This window comes from Helianthus annuus, chromosome 14, assembly GCF_002127325.2.
Source record: "Helianthus annuus cultivar XRQ/B chromosome 14, HanXRQr2.0-SUNRISE, whole genome shotgun sequence".
NCBI lineage: Eukaryota > Viridiplantae > Streptophyta > Magnoliopsida > Asterales > Asteraceae > Helianthus > Helianthus annuus.
In genome coordinates this window covers 123,718,420-123,739,180 of record NC_035446.2, presented here as the reverse complement: position 1 = coordinate 123,739,180, position 20,761 = coordinate 123,718,420, and the positions used below count along the sequence as shown (strand labels likewise).

Here is a 20,761-nt window from a genome sequence, read left to right as displayed (position 1 = left end):
GGACTGTCGTCCAAATTCTTTCAGTGGCACCGAGGGGGCAATGGGACTCCTCCATTGGTTTGAAAAGTTAGAATCAGTATTCGAAATGTGCGAGTGCCCTGAGGCTCGCAAGGTCAAGTTTGCCACCGGTACTTTGGAGGGAATAGCACTGACTTGGTGGAACGCCCAAGTCCAGATCTTAGGGTTGGCAGCTGCTAACGCCACCCCATGGAACGATTTCAAGGAACTCATCAAGCGTGAGTATTGTACACGTGAAGATATTCACAAGTTAGAAGACGAGCTGTATAACCTGAAAATGGTTGGATCAGAAATCGAAGCGTATACTAAACGGTCGAATGAGCTGGCCGTTCTGTGTCCAACTATGGTGGACCCTCCATACAAGCGCATTGAGATGTATCTCAAGGGATTGGCGCCAGAAATCCAGAGCCATGTTACCTCGGCTAATCTTGACAACATCCAGGAAATCCAGCGTCTCGCTCACCGTATCACCGATCAGGCAGTGGAACAGAATAAACTGCCTAAGCCTGTCAACGCTACTGCTACAGTCACTCCTTCAACTACTCCTGCTACTACTAGCGAAAGCAAAAGAAAATGGGATGGAGATTCCAGCAGGGGTTCAGCGACTGTTCAGCCACAAGCTCAGCAGCAGAAGATCGACCACTATCAGAGTCCCAGTCAGCAATCCTCTGGTGGTCACAGACAGAGGAGATATCAGGGAAGTCAACCCAAGTGTTACAATTGCCACAGACATCACAATGGCCCGTGTAACAAGGGTCGTTGTCAAAGGTGTCTTAAGATGGGTCACGAGGCCAAAGACTGTAGGAGCCCACGGCCTGCGAATCAGAATCAGCAGCCTCAACAACCAACTCCACAGAACCAGCAGCAGCAGCAGCAGCCACAGCGTGGAAACCGGGGATGTTTCCAGTGTGGGGCTGAAGGTCACTTCAAACGCGATTGCCCTCAATTGAACCAGAACCAGAACCGTAACAACAACAACAACCAGGGCAACGGCAACAACAACGGCGGGAACAACAACAATAATGGCAACGAGGCAAGAGGTCGAGCTTTCGTTTTGGGAAGAGGAGACGCAGTGAACGATCCCAACGTTGTTATGGGTAAGTTTCTCCTCGACAATATTTACGTTACTGTTTTGTTTGATTCGGGTGCGGATACAAGCTATATGTCTGTGAAAATGTGTCAACTGCTAAAACGTACACCAACACTTTTACCCACCAAACATGTAGTAGAGTTAGCTAACGGTAAAAGTCTAGAAGCCACGCACGTAGTTCAGGGTTGTAATCTTATCCTAGCTGGCCAAGCCTTCTCTATTGATCTCATTCCCATAGTTTTGGGTAGTTTCGACGTCGTGATTGGGATGGGTTGGTTGTCCCAGCGCCAGGCAGAAATCTTATACAGCGAGAAGGTTATCCGCATTCCTCGTTCTGGTCAGGAACCTCTCGAAGTTCAAGGTGACAAGAGTGGTGCAGTGGTCAGCATCATCTCTTTCTTGAAGGCTCAGAAATGCTTACGTAAGGGGCACGCTGCCATTCTGGCACTCGTTACAGATGCATCGGCGAAAGAAAAGAAATTGGAGGATATTCCAATTGTACGTGATTACCCTCAGGTGTTTCCTGAAGACTTACCTGGCTTACCGCCTCATCGTCAGGTCGAATTTCAAATCGAGCTCGCTCCAGGAGCAGCACCCATAGCTCGCGCACCATATCGTCTAGCTCCATCGGAATTGGAGGAATTGTCAAAGCAACTGCAGGAACTCTTGGAAAAGGGCTTTATTCGTCCAAGCTCTTCGCCTTGGGGAGCTCCAGTACTATTCGTGAAAAAGAAAGACGGTACGTTCAGGATGTGCATCGACTACCGTGAACTCAACAAGGTGACGGTGAAGAACCGTTATCCTCTTCCGCGCATCGACGACTTATTCGACCAGTTGCAAGGGTCGTGCTACTATTCGAAGATAGACTTGAGGTCTGGGTATCATCAGCTGAGAGTCCGGGAGGAGGACGTCTCCAAGACAGCCTTCAGAACTCGTTACGGTCACTACGAGTTTCTCGTCATGCCATTCGGGTTAACGAACGCGCCTGCTGTATTTATGGACCTTATGAACAGGGTGTGCAAACCCTATCTCGACAAGTTCGTCATAGTATTCATCGACGACATCCTGATTTACTCCAAGAGTCAGGAGGAACACGAGCAGCATCTTCGCCTTATATTGGAACTCCTTCGGAAGGAACAGCTGTACGCTAAACTTTCCAAATGCGACTTCTGGCTTCGTGAAGTCCACTTCTTAGGCCATGTGGTGAACAGGGATGGGATCCATGTCGATCCATCCAAGGTAGATTCGATCAGGAACTGGCCTGCACCGCGTACACCGACAGAAATACGCCAATTCTTGGGTTTGGCAGGATATTACAGACGGTTTATCAAGGATTTCTCAAAGATTGCTCAGCCGCTTACGCTACTGACACAGAAGGGTGTTACCTATCGCTGGGGAGAGCCCCATGAGACTGCTTTTAAGCACTTAAAGGATAGACTTTGCAGCGCACCTATCCTCTCTTTGCCAGAGGGCACGGATGACTTCGTGGTATATTGTGATGCATCCATTCGGGGACTTGGATGTGTGTTAATGCAGCGCGACAAGGTTATTGCTTACGCTTCACGTCAACTCAAGATTCACGAACGCAACTACACGACGCACGATTTAGAGCTGGGAGCTGTTGTTTTCGCGCTTAAGATATGGCGACACTACCTGTACGGTACCAGGTGCACGATTTACACCGATCACAGGAGTCTCGAGCATATTCTTAAGCAGAAGGATTTGAACATGCGTCAACGACGATGGGTCGAGTTACTTAACGATTACGAATGCGCCATCAAGTATCATCCAGGCAAAGCCAATGTTGTGGCTGATGCCCTCAGTCGGAAAGACACTTTACCTCGACGCGTGCGAACGCTACAGCTTACGATTCAGTCTAGCCTTCCAGCACAGATACGAAATGCTCAGGTAGAAGCATTGAAACCAGAAAACGTCAAGGCTGAAGCCTTACGGGGCTCACGACAACGAATGGAACAGAAGGCAGACGGCGCCTACTATGTAACGGGGCGTATTTGGGTCCCACTTTATGGCGGTCTACGCGAACTTGTGATGGACGAAGCACACAAGTCTCGCTACTCGGTACATCCAGGGTCGGATAAAATGTACCACGACATCAGCACTACTTATTGGTGGCCTAGCATGAAGGTCCACATCGCTATGTACGTTGGAAAATGCTTGACCTGTGCGAGAGTCAAGGTCGAATATCAGAAACCAGCCGGCCTACTTCAACAGCCTAAGATACCGCAATGGAAATGGGAAGAAATTTCCATGGATTTTGTTACAGGCCTACCTAGATCCCAGCGGGGAAATGATACCATATGGGTGATCGTGGATCGACTCACCAAGTCTGCACACTTCCTACCTATAAAGGAAACGGACAAGTTCTCCACTCTCGCAGACGTATATCTTAAAGAAGTTGTTTCGAGGCACGGAGTGCCCACATCTATCATTTCGGATCGCGATGCACGATTCACGTCAGAACTATGGCAAGCGATTCACAAATCTTTCGGCTCACGATTAGACATGAGCACAGCATATCATCCTCAGACGGATGGGCAGTCTGAGCGAACGATTCAAACACTTGAAGACATGCTTCGGGCATGCGTTATCGACTTCGGCAACGGCTGGGAAAAGCACCTCCCTTTGGTGGAGTTCTCGTATAATAACAGTTATCACACCAGCATTCAAGCCGCTCCATTCGAGGCATTGTACGGGCGTAAATGCCGGTCACCTCTCTGTTGGGCAGAGGTGGGGGATAGTCAAATCACGGGTCCAGAGATTGTAGTGGACGCCACAGAAAAGATTGCACAAATACGACAACGCATGGCGGCAGCACGAGACCGTCAGAAAGCCTACGCGGACAAGCGTAGAAAGCCATTGGAATTTGAGGTCGGGGACCGGGTTTTATTGAAAGTCTCACCCTGGAAGGGTGTGGTACGTTTTGGCAAACGGGGCAAACTGAATCCGCGATACGTCGGACCATTCGAAATCATAGAAAAGGTTGGCAAAGTAGCATACAAGTTGAAACTACCAGCTGAACTCGGGGCAGTTCACAATGTCTTTCATGTATCGAACTTAAAGAAGTGCCTATCAGATGAAAACCTCATCATTCCTTTTAAGGAACTCACTATCGACGAGCGGTTGCAATTCGTCGAAGAACCAGTTGAAATCACGGACCGGGATGTGAAGGTCCTCAAACACAAGAGAATCCCTCTTGTTCGAGTTCGTTGGAACTCCAAACGTGGTCCAGAGTACACCTGGGAACGCGAAGACAGGATGACAGAAAAGTACCCCCAGTTATTCGAAACCAATGCTACCACTACTGAGGCTGAAGCTACCACTTTGGAATTTCGGGACGAAATTCCAGATCAACGGGGGGAGGATGTGACACCCCAGGAAAATCAGTGAACAATACAGTTTACCTAGCTTCCTCAGTGAGTGCATACCAAATTTCGGGACGAAATTTCCAATTAGTTGGGGATAATGTGACAACTCGAACTTTAGACTTGCTTTGATGTAATGATACGTGTTTATGAAAACGTTATTGATTGAATGAATACTTGATATGTGATGTTATGTGCCTTATGTGTATGTATGTTATGTGAATGTTACACGAACCTGAACCGCACAACACTACATTCGAGTGCACAAGCCCTTTGGGCCACACCTTGTTTACGGATCCTTTAGGCAACCGAGTGGGCTCGGCCCACTCCCCACTCGCAAGCACCAAAACCTTTTGGTAAGGGTTTGATTCTCATTATTGTTACAAACACAAGAAAACACACACAACCCTACCTCTCATTCTCTCTCTCGTCTCCTCTTAGAACCGGCCGAGACTTTCCTTGTTCATCCTACAATTCGGATCCTACAATTCGGTAAGTGTCTCATTAATGGCTAGTACTATATGTGATGTTGTTAATTATCGGATTTACATGATCGGTTAGGGTTTTGATAGTGATTCGGTTGATATGTAGTATGATATTTGTGTACATGATAAACGGATTGAAGTCGCCATCCTTGTTATGGACCTTGTTGTAAATCAGATTGTATGATTAGAACCGAATAAGATACAAATCGGCTGTTATGTATTGTTTGATCGGATACGTTGATATGATTCTTGAATGCATGATCTAGTCTAATCGGGTATGATGTTGTTTGATAACCGGTTGTGATTAAAGAATTAGGTTGCATGATAGTATGATGATATGGTTAGGAATCGGTTTAGTTTTGATGTTGTTCTTGAACATGATATGAACAGGTTGAATGTGTTTTGAAACTGATTAAATTATGAGTTTGATCTGATTTCCGAAACTGCCAAACTTGTTTGCTGAATTTACGGAAGTGATTGGGATTGAATTTAGGAAATCAGGAAATCAGTTACACACTGGGTTGCGACTCAGATTGCGAGTCGAAACCTCATGGTCACGACTCGAGACCACAACAGCACAAGCCGAGACCATGGTTGCGAGTCCCGTTGCGACTCGTAACCGGACCATGATGAGCCGAAATCACCACTGCGACTCGCAACCTCCTGTTGCGACTCGGAATCAGCTGTTGTGACTCGTAATCCCGGTTGCGACTCGAGATCGCCGGTTGCGACTCGAGACTAGCTGCACGTACACTGTTTTGGGCCTACACTGTCACGGGCCCAATCTTATGACTGTTATGTTATTGGACTGCTTATCTGTTGGGCCGATATGTTATTTGGGCTGTTTATCATTCGGACTTAGATATTTGAATCACACGAGTGGTGTTTGTGACATGTTGACTGTTTACATGCATGAGTGTATACCATGATTCTATACGTGTATTACCTCAGTCAAAACCTGACTTGCATAATAACCATGATAGGACGTGGTTGACCATTTACTTGCTACCTGTACTCTTTGTGTATCTGCCGAGCAAACCAAGGTGAGTTCACACAGCCAAGGCATGGGATTCCCGGGTTGGGAATTGGGTTGGATATGTTATTGTTAAAAGAGTTACTCGTACTTACGCATTCTCTAGACTATAGACCATCGTCCTCAGGTTAGTCAGGACACGTTACGTAAAGCCTACGTAACCCAGTATTTGCCATTTGTCTCCCGGGTCGGGAGGACACGTTACGTAAAGCCTACGTAACCCAATACCATCCACTGGCTTCCAGGTCGGAAGGCCACGCTGCGTAAAGCCTACGTAGCCCCCACGCGTACCATGTCCTCGGGGAAGGGCACGTCACGTAAAGCCTACGTGACCCAGTACGTATTCCTGTTCTCGGTAAAGAAGAACACATGGTCGGAAGTTAGTCTAGTAAGTACCGTTAATGAGAAGCCCTCATTAGCAAGGATAAACGTGGGAAGCCCCCACCAGTGATATGAACACAAGGTTTGGGAAGCCCCCACCTTTAGTACACACTAGTATGGGAAGCCCCCACTAGTTATACTTATGCACTATGTTATGAACTTACTTTCTGTGAACTCGCTCAACTAGTTTGTTGATTATTTGCTGCATGCCTTGCAGGACCGTAGGTATACTTGGGGCTTGCACCAGAGGAGAAGCGGGTCGTTGTGGACAAGAACATGCGAATGCTTATTAAACACTTTTACATTCACACATTGATACTTATGTTTTGGGTTTTACATTTAATGCTTCCGCTACATATACAACGTTTGGTTTTGAACATCAATTATGTCTATGGTTACTATTAAATGCTATGTTTGATATAATTGGTGGCTTGATCCTGGTCAGTCACGCTCCCAAGCGGTGGTACTCCGCGTGTGGATTTTGGGGGTGTGACAAAGTGTTATTATGTGAACGTCTTATGTGTATTCTATTATTCTATATGCTATCTGATGTCAAGTCTATTGCATGCTATTATTCTAGTGGATCCACACGGCTGACTAGGTTCCCCACGGCCATGGGTTGTAGCCTAGTATCGCCAACAGTATTAGACTCGCTCCTTGGGGCTTGAGCCTAATGCACGCTATTATCAGGAGTCTGTTTATTTTGGTTGATTGTGTTGTTATTGATGGTGTATTCTTGTTTGGTAAATTTGGATTTATGGATATGTTTACTATGTTGATGATATGAGACCATTTACACACTAACCTTGAGGTGCATGTTAAAAATATTTTTGTTAAAGAAATAAATATAAAACTGTTTTCTATAAAACGGAGGAAATTATTCACCAACTTGTTTGTTGACCCAAAAATATATTTTTCTAACGTGGTGCAGGTTTTCAAAGTTGATGATCAAGTGATGTGGACATGTAGCATGGGTCTTAGGAAAATAAATTGAAATCTTGATATGTTTGTATTGAACAATGTATGAACAATTTTGATTATTATATGATATGTGACTCTTTAAATGGATATGCTTTAAATATTGAAACAATAATTAGTTGTCATGAGCTATGGGCAATCATCATGCCCCGTACCTTTCCGCTGCGGGTCGGGGTGTGACAAAGAAAAACCCACTTCAAAAGATAAAGGACTTGGTACAACTCAATAAGACGAAGTTCAAACAACCAGTTGTGCAAAAAAACACACGGGGTCGTCCAACTTTAAAAGCTCAGCAACAAAGGAAGGATGATTCGTATACGGAGCCTTCAAGACACAGCTTGTTTACAACGCAGGGCGAGTATAGTGATTCACCCGTTGGGTTAGGCACACAAGAGTCAATCATCGAACCTACCAGGCACAGCTCGTTTGTCGAGTCACAAAGTTATTGTGCTGAAACACCTATGTTCTTCGGCGAGATTGCGAAAGGCGCTAAGAAATCGAAAACGAAAAAGAAGGTCGCAAAATCAAAGGAAGAGCAACCAGACTTACCTTTGCTGCCTGTCGGACTAGTTAATATGTTCATGCACTTCAAGAAGTTCATTCCACCTTGCTTCTATCCACACCTCAGTCACATACAAAATGTGCAGGGTGATGGTAATTATGGGTTTCGATCTATAGCGGTCGGCTTATCGCTTAAAGAGTGGGACTGGTCGTTCATGCGGACGCAGCTTCATGATGAGTGCAACTGGTTCCACGAATTATGGAAACAGATAAATGGACCTGGTTATCAAAATGTTCTGGATTCATTACTTTGGACTGGTATAAGAGGAGCACCTGAACATAAGTGGCTACAAATGCCTTTCACAGGGCTTCTGATAGCAAACCGGTGGAATGTCGTTTGTCTCTTATTAAGTGACCTTGGTTGTGCTTCATTTTTTCCCATGTTCAGAACAACCGAAGAAAGTATTCCGCATCGAACAGTCGCGCTTGTACATGTAAACAGGAACCATTTTATTCACGTCAAATTAGAAGGGGAATATCCAATGCCAACCCCATCAGGATACTGGCGACAAGCGACACGGAATACGCCAGCAGAAAGTTGGTATCACTATTACAAGGAACGTATTGACCAATATAATAGGATCGTTGATGAATACAGGACCAGGGATTACGTGGATTTAGGTGCCCTATGAATATAAAATGTTATTTGCATGTTTTGACAATTTGTAATGATGAATATACACGTTATATAACTGTTTTTGCCAACTTGTTGAAATTGAACTTGAAAAAACGTTTAAACGAATCAATTTGCATGTTTTGACAATTTGTAATGATGAACATACACGCTATACAAATGTTTTGCCAACTTGTTGAAATTGAATTTGAAAAAACGTTTAAACGAATCAACATTAACACATACCGACCGTATCTTCGTCACTTCCGCATATAGTAATTTAAGAAAAATGAAAAAAACTCAATTGTATACGGGCCGTATAAACGTATATGCCTCGTATACTGTGATCGTATATTAAGTATAAGAGAGAATTAAAAAACATTAAATTATTGTATACGGGCCGTATACATTTATACGGCCCGTATACAAAGGAAAAAAAGATCGTATAAGCTTTATACGACCTCATTTCCACCATACGGCCTCAACCTTACATCAAAAATTCTCTCGGTTTTCTCTCAGATCGTTCTTGGATAGCGTTCTTTGGCGTTTTTGGCGTTTTCTTCCTATACGGTACGTTTTCGTATAGTAAACTTTCAAATTCCGTAACATGTTACATTATGGTCTAGTATAGTAAAGGATCGAATAGCGTAGATAGGCGTATCGATTACGATTGTATAATTGAATTTGAAAAAAAAATTTGAAACTGAAAATTGTAACTATTTATTTAATTGTATACGGTCGTATACAATTTATACGATCGTATATCTTGAACATTCAAATGTTATACGAGCGTATACACTATATACGCTCGTATAGCAGATGAATATTCAAACGGTATACAATCGTATACCGTATATACGGTCGTATACTGGTTGAATGTTCAAGTTGTATACGATCGTAAACGTTGTATACGATCGTATGAACTTATATTTTTTTGCGTATATTTTTTGCGTATACGCGACGTATAATACGTGCGTATAGGAAACGTATATCTGAGGTGTATGTAGCGTATATGTGCGTATAATACTTGCGCGTACGATCGTATACTTCATGTTTACGGATCATGTACGAGATGTATAACACGTGATTATACGAAAAATATAATTGATGTGTACAGAGCGTATATGATATGTACAAAGCGTATATGAACGTATAGTGATTGCTAAGTGGTAATTCTTATTTTTACAGACGATATGGCGGAGTCATCAGTAGCTGGTGCGGCCCGTAGAGGTCGAGGTCAGGGCCAGGGTCGGGGCCATGGACGTGGACACGGACGAGGACGTGGACGTGCACAAGAGGAGGAGATTGTGCCCGATTTTACTGAGACGACGCAGTTTCTTAGAGATATCCCCCGAGGTACGGCTGCCTATAGGATTTTGGGCAGATTACGAGAGATGGTGATTGATGCGCCTCGGACCATTGATATTCAGTTTTTGGGCAGGTCGAGGTCAGGGCCAGGGTCGGGGCCACGGACGACTGATCTTTTCAACCCGTTACACCGATACCTACATCGGTGTATCACCGTGACGATCGCCGGTCGTCATGATAGCAGGGAATGGGTCACCCAAAATGACCTATTCTACTTGCACGACTTACTTACCCGCGGGGGGGGGGGGGGGGGGGGCAACTTGGCGTACAGGTTGGCCGCATATCTCGCCGAGTACGCTTTTAAGCGTACCTCTACCCACATCAGATGTGGGGCCTTCGTCACTCGTCTGGCGAAGCATTTCTTTCGCCTCTTGTCCCCGCAGGTGGCAATTGGTATGACTCTGACACTCTAGCTTGACAGGATTGGGAGGGACACAACCCAATCGATGGGTTTGGCTCACGAGGGAGAGGGAGGGCGGCTGGTTTGGGCGTATGGTGTGGGTGAGGGACCCCGTGGAGAGGGAGGCGAGGGGGAGGGAGGCGATGGAGAAGGAGGCGATGGCGCGGGCGAGGGAGAGGGTGTCGAGGGCGAGGGAGAGGGAGGCGATCATACTGTCAATCGATCACAGTTAGCTGCGACGGATTTACAGGGTGATCGCCGTACGTTCGACGGAGCGTGAGACAGCGTGTGATGCCTTCACCGGGGTGGAGGAGAGAGTCGTTCAGGTGGAGGAGAGACTCGTTCAGGTCGAGTCGAGACTGGGTCAGGTCGAGTCGGATGTAGCTGCGGTGAGAGGGGATTTAGCTGCAGTGAGAGGGGATGTACAGTGGATGGTCGAGGCGATTCTGGCTATGCATTCTGGCGCGTCCCTACCTTCACGAGCTGGCGCTGCACCACCACCACCACCGCCGTAGCTGCTTATTGTATTTTATTTTTCTTATTTTACGTTTGAAACATTGTAAAACTTTATATTTTTGTTTGTTTTAGATGTAAACATTCTAAATATTAATCTTATGTTTAGATGTTATGTTGTTTGTTTGATAATTGTTGTCGAAGTTTATCATAATCATATCACATATTTATCGTTTTACAAAGTGGAAACTTATTAGACATTATAAATACATTTAACTACAAACTCATAACATAATCCGATATATACAATACTTTTTTAAAATTTACCAAACTTATTAAACGGTTTCCCGATTGCAACAAAAAATTAACTTTTCTATACATACATATTTATCGTTTTACAAAGTGGAAACTTATTAAAAATAATAAATGGCCCTAATAAATACGTTTAACTACAAACTCGTAACATAATCCGATATATACAACACTATTTTAAAATTTACAAAACTTATTAAACGGTTTCCCGATTGCAACAAAAAATTAACTTTTCTATACATACATATTTATCGTTTTACAAAGTGGAAACTTATGAAACATAATAAATACGTTTAACTACAAACTCGTAACATAATCCGATATATACAACACTATTTTAAAATTTACAAAATTTATTAAACGGTTTCCCGATTGCAACAAAAAATTAACTTTTCTAAACGGACTATACGGGCCGTATAACATTATACGGCCCGTATACAGATTTCATAACTAAAAACCCTTATCAACCCTTCGAATCAAAATTATGCACATATGTATACGACCCGTATATAACTATACGTCCCGTATACATATAAAAACAAAAAAAAAAACATTCCATCGCATTAAATTCTGCGCATAAACATTCTATACGACCCATATAGAATGTATACGGCCCGTATACGAATAGGGATGTGAAAATAAGATTATAGGGGTGTGGAAATAGAACAACCCTTGTAATTATCATTGTATGTATTTTATGATACTAAAATATACATTATTCATAGATATATTACAATTTTCGTTGTTTATGTATGGAGTAACTTACAAATCGTGTTATTTAACTTCAACAAGTACAAATTCATATGTTGCCACCATTGTTCTTTCCGTTGGCTAATGGTAACTTTTTTGGTTAGTTATACAAAAATATTAGGCTATAAGGTGTGGTCATGACCCTTATGACCATCATGACCCTCCATGTTAGTGCCATGTAACTAATCATTAATCCACCATCCGAAACCACTACCCTAAGGTAGCGTTCGTTTCATGGAATGGAATGGAATGAAATTGGGAAGCTTTTCTTTGTAAAATTGATCTTGGTTTGGGGAGGGAGGAATTTGAAATCCAATGAATTTCTTTAATCAATGAAATTTGTGACTATTTCAACATTCCATTCCATTCCTTCATTAGAGTGAAGGATTTCTAAGGAATGTTGAAATAGTCACAAATTTCATTAGAGTGAAGGATTTCAAATTCCTCCCTCTCCCAACCAAGATCAATTTTACAAAGAAAAACTTCCTAATTTCATTCCATTCCATTCCATGAAACGAACGCTACCTAAGGGTATGGTAATGACCCAAACCATTAGCCCCTTATTTATTATCTTTGTCTAAACAAAAAGGAAATGATTTGTTGAAAAATGGAAAGGATGACCATGGTTGCCATGGTTTAATCCATGCAAAACATGGTGGATCAATCAAGGGGGTGGTGTAGCCTTCCATTCATGTTCCTAGGTGGCAAATCATGTCCCAACCATGATCTCCACACCCTATAGCCTTAGGAACCATTAGAGCCTGATTTCCATTTTTCAGATTTATTTGGTTGGACGCTTTGTTTTTTTATATATTTATTATAGTTGAAAATACATGATCCGCAAGTTTTTATTAATTAAAGTTAAAAATACATGATCCGTAAGTTACCAAATAAATTAAACACGAAAACTGAATTTACGATTTTTTTTTCCAAATGGTTGTAGTTGAAAAAAAAATGATATTATATGCATATTTGTGAAAATTTGTGAAAATTAATGGACTAAATACGCGCTTCTATATATTTCGTTACTTCCTGCCCCCTTCCTTTACTCGTCAACTGAAGTTTCAACCAATAATCCTCGTTCATACTCGTACATGTCTTTACATCAGAAGTTTCCTGTCGAGTGCAGGATACATATATATACACACACACATGTTGCTCAACACCAATACCGATTGATTTCATTCTGAGTTCATTTCATTATATTCTTCAATCTCAAATTGCTTTACGAAAAGGTCTTTTTAGGGCTTCAATTTGTGTGTGTAATCAATCATCAATGGGTGTAACAACCGAGACTGCTTTACAGTTCGCACCAATGGTAGTTGTATCGGAAACAGCCAGATTCAAAACCCCTCTCAAACGCCTTCAAAATACCCTACAAATATGTCTTCATTCAAATAAACTCATCCGCTTGAACAACGGCCACGTCAAATTCTTCCACACCCAATTGCACCTGAAAGCTGATGATTTAGAAGACAAACTGCTTCCAGCTTCTACCACTGTTGGCTTCAACCGGAATCTTGAAGAGTTGACTTTGGAGGCAAGTAGTCAAAATTACTCACTACCAGAGTCCATTAACAGAATGGACCAACTTAAGGTTTTAACTATAAAAGGAAATTGTGATCATCCTTCTAAGCTGCATAACCTTTCATTCATAGCGTCTTTACCCAATCTAACAACTATAAAATTCGAGCACGTGTCGGTTCCCTCTCTTCAGCCCATCTTTGCATTGAGGAATTTGAAACAACTTTCCTTTGTTATGTGTGAGATTGGTAATGCTTTGAAGAGTTTTACCCGTATCTCATCTTGTAACATGCTACCGAATCTCACACATCTCGAATTCGATATGTGCTATGATCTCAAACAACTGCCATCATGGATTTGTAATCTAGCTCATCTCCAGAAGCTAAGCATCACCAACTGTCATGAGCTTGATGCTCTTCCTAAAGAGTTGGGGTGTTTGTCAAGTCTTGAAAGCTTGAATCTGCATAGCTGCACGAAACTACAGGGATTGCCTGCTTCGATTGGAAGTTTGCGTAGTTTGAATTACATTGATATATCTGATTGTTTGAGTATAAGTGTGCTGCCTGAAGAAATAGGTGAACTGTGTGGCCTGCAAGTGCTTAAGATGAACGGTTGTACGGGACTGCAAGAATTGCCATTGTCCACGAGTGAATTGTCGCAGTTGGACGAAGTGATATGTGATGAAGAGACGTCGTATATGTGGATGGATTTTGAGAGTGAGATTGCTAATTTGAAGATTAACGTTGTTGAAGATGATAGATTAGAAACTTATATGAAAATTGTGCAGTAAGCTTCATATAAGTACCTGTGTATATTTATACTTTTTATTACTTCCTTGTAGGAAGAAAAATGTAACATAGTAATCTCTGTTTATCAATCTGTATTTATTTTTATACTGTCTATGCTACATGTAGTTAGTTGATCCAGTGCTATCATTATGGATAAACAATGAACTCAAACACGACTGATATATTAATTGTGTTAAAATTCTTAATTCCACAGACACTCTTAAAATCAAGTAACCTGAACAAGTTGTATGACCCATTTATCTAAACGAGTAAAACAGGTTAGCAAGTTGTAAATTGTTGGTAATCAAGTTGTAATCGTATTGGCGGGTTGGCCTAATAAAATATCTTTTTATCATCAATTTAAACTGGTTCATGGGTCAACAACCTGTTTAATTGAACGGTTAAATCAACCAAACACAACGTGTTTATAAATCAAGGTATACATCAAAACCCAAAACCTAACTACTTCTATGTCTTCTTTGTATCATGTTTCGGGTCATATCTTATAACTTAGTAAATAAAGGTAAATGGCTAGTGCACCTTGGTGCTTGGGCTAGGCGAGCACCTTGGTTTTGTCCAGGCATAGCACATGCCAAAGCCAAACATTGGCAGGCCTAAGGGTAAAGTACGGCGACGGATGTACCTTGTGTTGATTTAGAAGTAGGATTAGATATTTATTTCTCAAAACCATAAATTGTCTTAACCTTCAACATTATAATAACATATAGGTTTAAACAAAATGGTCAATGTATATAAAACCCGAGTATTAAAGCATAGAAACGGAAGTTTCACAATCCAAACGAGCTATTAAAGATAATACACATCATGTGTACTTGTTTGATACTTAGAAGGTTGAGATCAACGTTTCGTGTCATATTTCAATATCAAATCCATTGAAAGTACGTGTTACCTAAATGGTCTATTTGATAAAATAATCAAGGGGCAGACCCATATGACTTGGGATTCGCACAACATACATCAATTTTAATAATCTGTTATATATAATATAATCAAAGGGTCATGTAATTGGCACACTTAGAAAAATTAAATCGACACCACCAATAGGCATTGTATAGGCCTATACGATGCGTATTAGGTTAAATTCAATTTCCAAGGTCAGTTAAAGGCTAACACTATCTCCTCATGCGGATTAATACGCATCGTATAGGTCTATACGATGCTGATTAGTAATAGGTTGTCTTTCAAATCTGACAGATAGGGTTCACATGCAAACCCTATACGGATCGTATAGGCCTATACGATCCGTATTATAATACGATGTTGCTTTCTATCACTCAACAGTGACATAAAACATTGCGTCAGGCCTATACGGGTCGTATAGGCCTATACGACCCGTATTAGTCTGTAAATTTGTATTCTGCATGGCCTTTATAAACGAGGAAGACGAATACGATTCACATTGTCTTCGTTTTTCTTTACATTCGATTCCTCGATGTCTTGGTTCAACCTTAATTACATTTTCGGTGAGTCGTCCGACACAAACACAAGCACGTTTATTCCGGAAAGCAGTGTGGTATAGCATTTTTTTAACTTGTCTTGTTTTGTTTTTTGTTTCTGTTTATGAAATACTTAGCACATCGTTTGTATTAGGAGGGGACTGTTGTCCCTAATTCTTACGATGGAAGAGGAAATGATGATCATGCGAAGGAGGTCGTGTCCGGTACAAGGATGATACGATATCATACGACACATCACGATGAAATATTAAAAAGTTAAAAATGTCATATGATATGCCACGATACGCTATAATACGATACGTAACGATTAAAAAAATAAAGATTTTAAATTCATTTAAACAAAAATAACCAACAATAAACACCAATAAGCAAACCCAAAACACCAAAAACCAAACACAACACACCAAAGAATCAAACCTCAAAAAATCAGGGCCTTAATATGCATCATATAGGCCTATACGATGCGTATAGGCTAGCCGCCAGACAAACCCTGCTTCTGTCAGTCTGTCATGTCTTAACTTTATCTAATACGGGTCGTATACGTATACGCCTATACGATCCGTATTGGACTTTCAAAGTGTGCGGATAGAACAACCGATGTGCCAATAGAATCCCCCATAATCAAATCCCGACTAACACGCAAGAACTGTTTAGAGTGCACCACATGGACCTTTTTTATGACCAATAACACTCAAATAAAACAATATAACTTTTTTTAGTTTTAAGATATTTGTAATTGTTACGAAATAAATGCATCAAACATAAACAAATGGGTTAAGTTATTGTACAAAGGCTTCTAAAAATAAAAAATGTAAGAAGGCATTATAGAGTGATAAGTGTCCAAGAACCTAAAACCTAAACCCACTATACCACCACCCAAAACCTAAACACCCACCCCCACCACCACCCAAAAATCCCCCCCCCCCAATATATTTTTTTTGGGTTGGGGGGGGGGGGGGTTTGATGTAATGGGTTTATTTTTAGAAGCCTTTGTACACTTCTTATTTTTAGAAGCCTTTGTATATGATCCTAATCTAAACAAATATATATAAGTGATTTTTAATGAATAGATTAAAACACTAATTTTGTCCTTAAGATTTGTATCATCCAAATAGTTTATCTTTTGTATCTAGACCTTGAGGCTTCATAAATCTTGTCATTTTCATCCAATGGTTAGGTTCATTTGTGAATAACCTCCTTGATTGTGAACACAAGTAAACTAATCTTATTTTTGATTATCAATACATAACTGTGAATCAATGACTAGGAGTTGATGATGAAAATACACTAGTGTATTTTATGATTTTATGATGTAAATCAATTGTCAGGATTTGTTCACTCAGTTCACAAATACATTTACTCTAGAACCCCACCCTTTCATCCAAACCCTTAACTCCATCCGAAACCTAACGTTAGATAGGGCTATTTTTGACATTTTACACATTTGATTATTTTTAACCCCCTTTTTACCCACCCACTCATCAATCTCAAAACAACACAAACCCTAGATTTTTAACATAATCCTTAAACTATATAACCTTTAGAGTCTGATAAGCAAGACGATAATCAACGTCTATCCAAGCTTAGTGTAATAAACAAATGAAGTGTGGTGTTAATCAAATTTGTGGTCTAGTAAGGTTTTAATTTTAATAATTGTTGCTATAATACGACGAAGACGAAGCTTTGCTATAATGTATAGGTTCCGAACTTATCGATCTCTGCAGCGGTTATTTTCTCGTATAATTCATTGTTAAGGATAATCGAGCGGAGGAAAACCAGTTGTCAGATGAGGATAATCGTCCGGAGGATAAGGATAAGCAAGTAGAAGTGTAAATGAATTAGTCATCATCATTATCATCATTTGTGGGATCAACATTCGAATCGGAATGAAAGTGAAGATTAGACGTGCTCGAATTCGAACGACGGTGCACAAGGGAGATGCCGTAACAGACGGAGCAGGAGTTATAGAACCCCCCCCCCCCCCCCGAGTAGGAAAGGTAAAGCACCGAATAAAATCAAATTATAAATGTAAAGTGACAAAAATACCTCTGACTTAACTGAATTTTTTTGATGAAGTTAAAGCATTGAACGAAAATAACAAAATGAGTAAAATGCACGGATAGTCCCTGTGGTTTGGTGAAATTTCACCTTTAGTCCCCAATTTTTGGAAATTACACCCGTGCTCCTCGTGGTTTGTCAAGTTGTTACTCTGATAATCCCTAAAGTGGATGGAGGTTAGTTAGACCAGTTAAGTTGTAAATTGACCAAATTACCCTTCCTATTAAAAAGAACTAAAACATTAAAAGAGTGGGACCAACCAACAACTTCATCTTCTCCACTATAAACAACCCCACATTTCTTCTCCATTTTCCAGCATCACCTCTCCATTTTCCGATCACGTCTTCTACTTCTTCGGTGAGCCAATCACACAAGTCTCCATTTTTTTTCTCATTACAATCTACCAGCAGCGCCTGAAGGCATCATCCCGTCTCCTATGTCGTTACCCTTTGACCAGGATATCACCACTCATCTTATTACCATCTATTTTATCATTTTGCTATCTCCGGTTCGCCTCCAACACCTCGATATCAGCCATTTAAGCACCTGAAAATCAGATCCGAGACGATTTGTAAGCAAATTGAAACCCCCTTGAAAACCACCTGCAAATCGGTCATGTGACCACCACCACCACTCCACCGAACAATCATTTTAGGGTAGATCCAAATAGAAAGGATTGGCTTGTGTGACTACCACTACCACACCGACGGTAAATCATTTTATGGCCGCCGAAAAATGATGGATTTTGTGGTTGTTCCAGAGAGAAATAGTGTTTTGTGATCCCCATCGCCGGAAAATCGATCATTTTATGGTTGCCGGTGGGACGTCGACTTCTCGGAGAAGAACGAGATGGATTTAGAAAGGGTTTTTTTTTCACAAGTGGTCCCACAAATATATAAATATTTATTTAATATTTAATTGTTATTATTAATAAAATGGGTAATTTTGTCATTTCATACCCACTTAACTGCGAAAACTAACGGCCATCCACTCTAGGGACTATCCGAGTAACAATTTGACAAACCACGGAGAGCATGGGTGTAATTTTCAAAAGTTGAGGACTAAAGGTGAAATTTCACCAAACCACATGGACTATCAGTGGATTTTACTCTAACAAAATATTGAAAACCTCATATACAAATTTCAGACCAATTGGCAATTTAGGGGGTGTTTGGGGTTGGGTTTTGAAAATAGATTATGCGTTTTGAATAATCAGAATCAGATAATTAACTGTAACAAAACGTGATGTTAAAAAATAGTGTTTGGATTTGATTATGTTGCTTGATATCACAATAATCAGATAATCAACTATTTGAGTGTTTGGTAAATATATATATTTAAAAAAAATAAACAAGTGAAAATCCTTTTCTAAACGTAAATAATCAATTTTTGGAAAATTGCGTGTTGTTGCAGTAGGGGGAGATGCTTTTGGAAAACTGTGTTTTGTAACTTTCTAAAAACAAATAATCAGTTTTTTAATTTTTTTACCCAAACACTTAAAACTAATTATTTACGATTTCAAAACTCAATAATTTAAAAATCTCCTTCAAAACTCACTCACAAATACCCTCTTACTCTACTTTTAATGTGTGATTCTCATTCTTAACCAAAACAAAGACTTGAATAGGACAAAGTAGTTATCAAGTAACACGCTTCATTACACACGCCATGTAAACTTCAGTCCCAGCTCGCAGAAATATACTGGATGATGTCTGTAACGTCTTTCTCTATCGACATATATATATTCTTTCAATCACTACCCAATTTCATATCCATAATCAAACTTCATTTCATTTATCAATCTCAAATTATTACTTAGGGCTCCAATTCCTGCGTAATCAATCAATCATCAATGGTTATAATTACCGAGACTGCTTTACAGTTTGCATTCAATGAATTCTTGATGGTAGTTGTAGCGCAATCTACACAAACAGCCAGATTCAAAACCCCTCTCAAACGCCTTCAAAATACCCTACAAAGCATCCAGCCCGTACTTCATGAAAGCTGGAGGGTGAGTCGTCCTCAAAAAGAGATCATAGTATTTATCTCTTATCTAAAGAGAGAGAAAAGGCTCGTTCTCAAAACCTCCACCATCACTTGTCGGAATAAGTACCAAAAATGTCTTCATTCAAATAAACTGATGCGGTTGAACAACCACCTCGTGAAATTCTTCCAGACCGAATTGCAGGTGCGAATTGCGAGGATTCCGATCGAAATTGATGATTTAGAAGACAAAGTGGATCAACTGCTTCCAGCTTTTACTAATCATGTAAGTGTTGGCTTCAACTGGCATCTTGAAGAATTCACATTGGATATAAGGAGTCAAAATTACTCAATACCAGAGTCCATTAACAGAATGGGCCAACTTAAGGTTTTAACTATAAAAGGAAATTGTGATCATAATTCTAAACTGCATAATCTTTCATCGTTAGCCTGTTTACCCAGTCTAACAACTATTAGATTCGAGCATGTTTCGGTTCCCTCTCTTCAGCCCATCTTTGCATTGAGAAATCTAAAACAGCTTTCTTTTGTTATGTGTGAGATTGGTGATGCTTTCATGAGTTTTACCACTGAGTCAAATTATAACATGCTACCGAATCTCACGCATCTCGAATTCGATATGTGCTATGATCTCAAACAACTGCCATCATGGCTTTGTAATCTAGCTCGTCTTCAGATTCTAAGCATCACTAACTGTCATGAGCTTTATGCTCTTCCTAAAGGGTTAGGGGGTTTGTCGAATCTTGAAAGCTTGAGTCTGCATTGCTGTACGAAGCTACAAGAGTTGCCTGAGTCGATTGGAAGTTTGCATAGTCTGAGTTCCATTGATATGTCTGATTGTTTGAGTATAAGTGTGCTGCCTGAAGAAATAGGTGAACTGTGTGGCCTGCGAGTGCTTAAGATGAACGGTTGTACGGGGCTGCAACAATTGCCATTGTCCACGAGTGAATTGTCGCAGTTGGAAGAAGTGGTATGTGATGAAGACACGTCGTATTTGTGGATGGATTTTGAAAGTGATCTTCATAATGTGAAGATAGATCTTGTTGAAGATGATAGATTAGAAACTTTTATGAAAATTGTGTGTTAA

At 40.7% G+C, this 20,761-nt stretch overlaps 2 protein-coding genes across 2 annotated transcripts; both read left to right on the top strand.

Annotated features, from left to right (window-relative positions):
* The first annotated feature begins 12,911 nt into the window (after positions 1-12,911).
* On the top strand, positions 12,912-14,271 carry LOC110909276 (probable disease resistance protein At5g66900). Its single transcript, XM_022154307.2, has one exon. The coding sequence runs from the start codon at positions 13,102-13,104 to the stop codon at positions 14,137-14,139; it is 1,038 nt and encodes a 345-aa protein (XP_022009999.1). The 5' UTR covers positions 12,912-13,101; the 3' UTR covers positions 14,140-14,271.
* Positions 14,272-19,525: 5,254 nt separating this feature from the next.
* On the top strand, positions 19,526-20,761 carry LOC110907303 (probable disease resistance protein At5g66910). Its single transcript, XM_022152302.1, has one exon. The coding sequence runs from the start codon at positions 19,526-19,528 to the stop codon at positions 20,759-20,761; it is 1,236 nt and encodes a 411-aa protein (XP_022007994.1).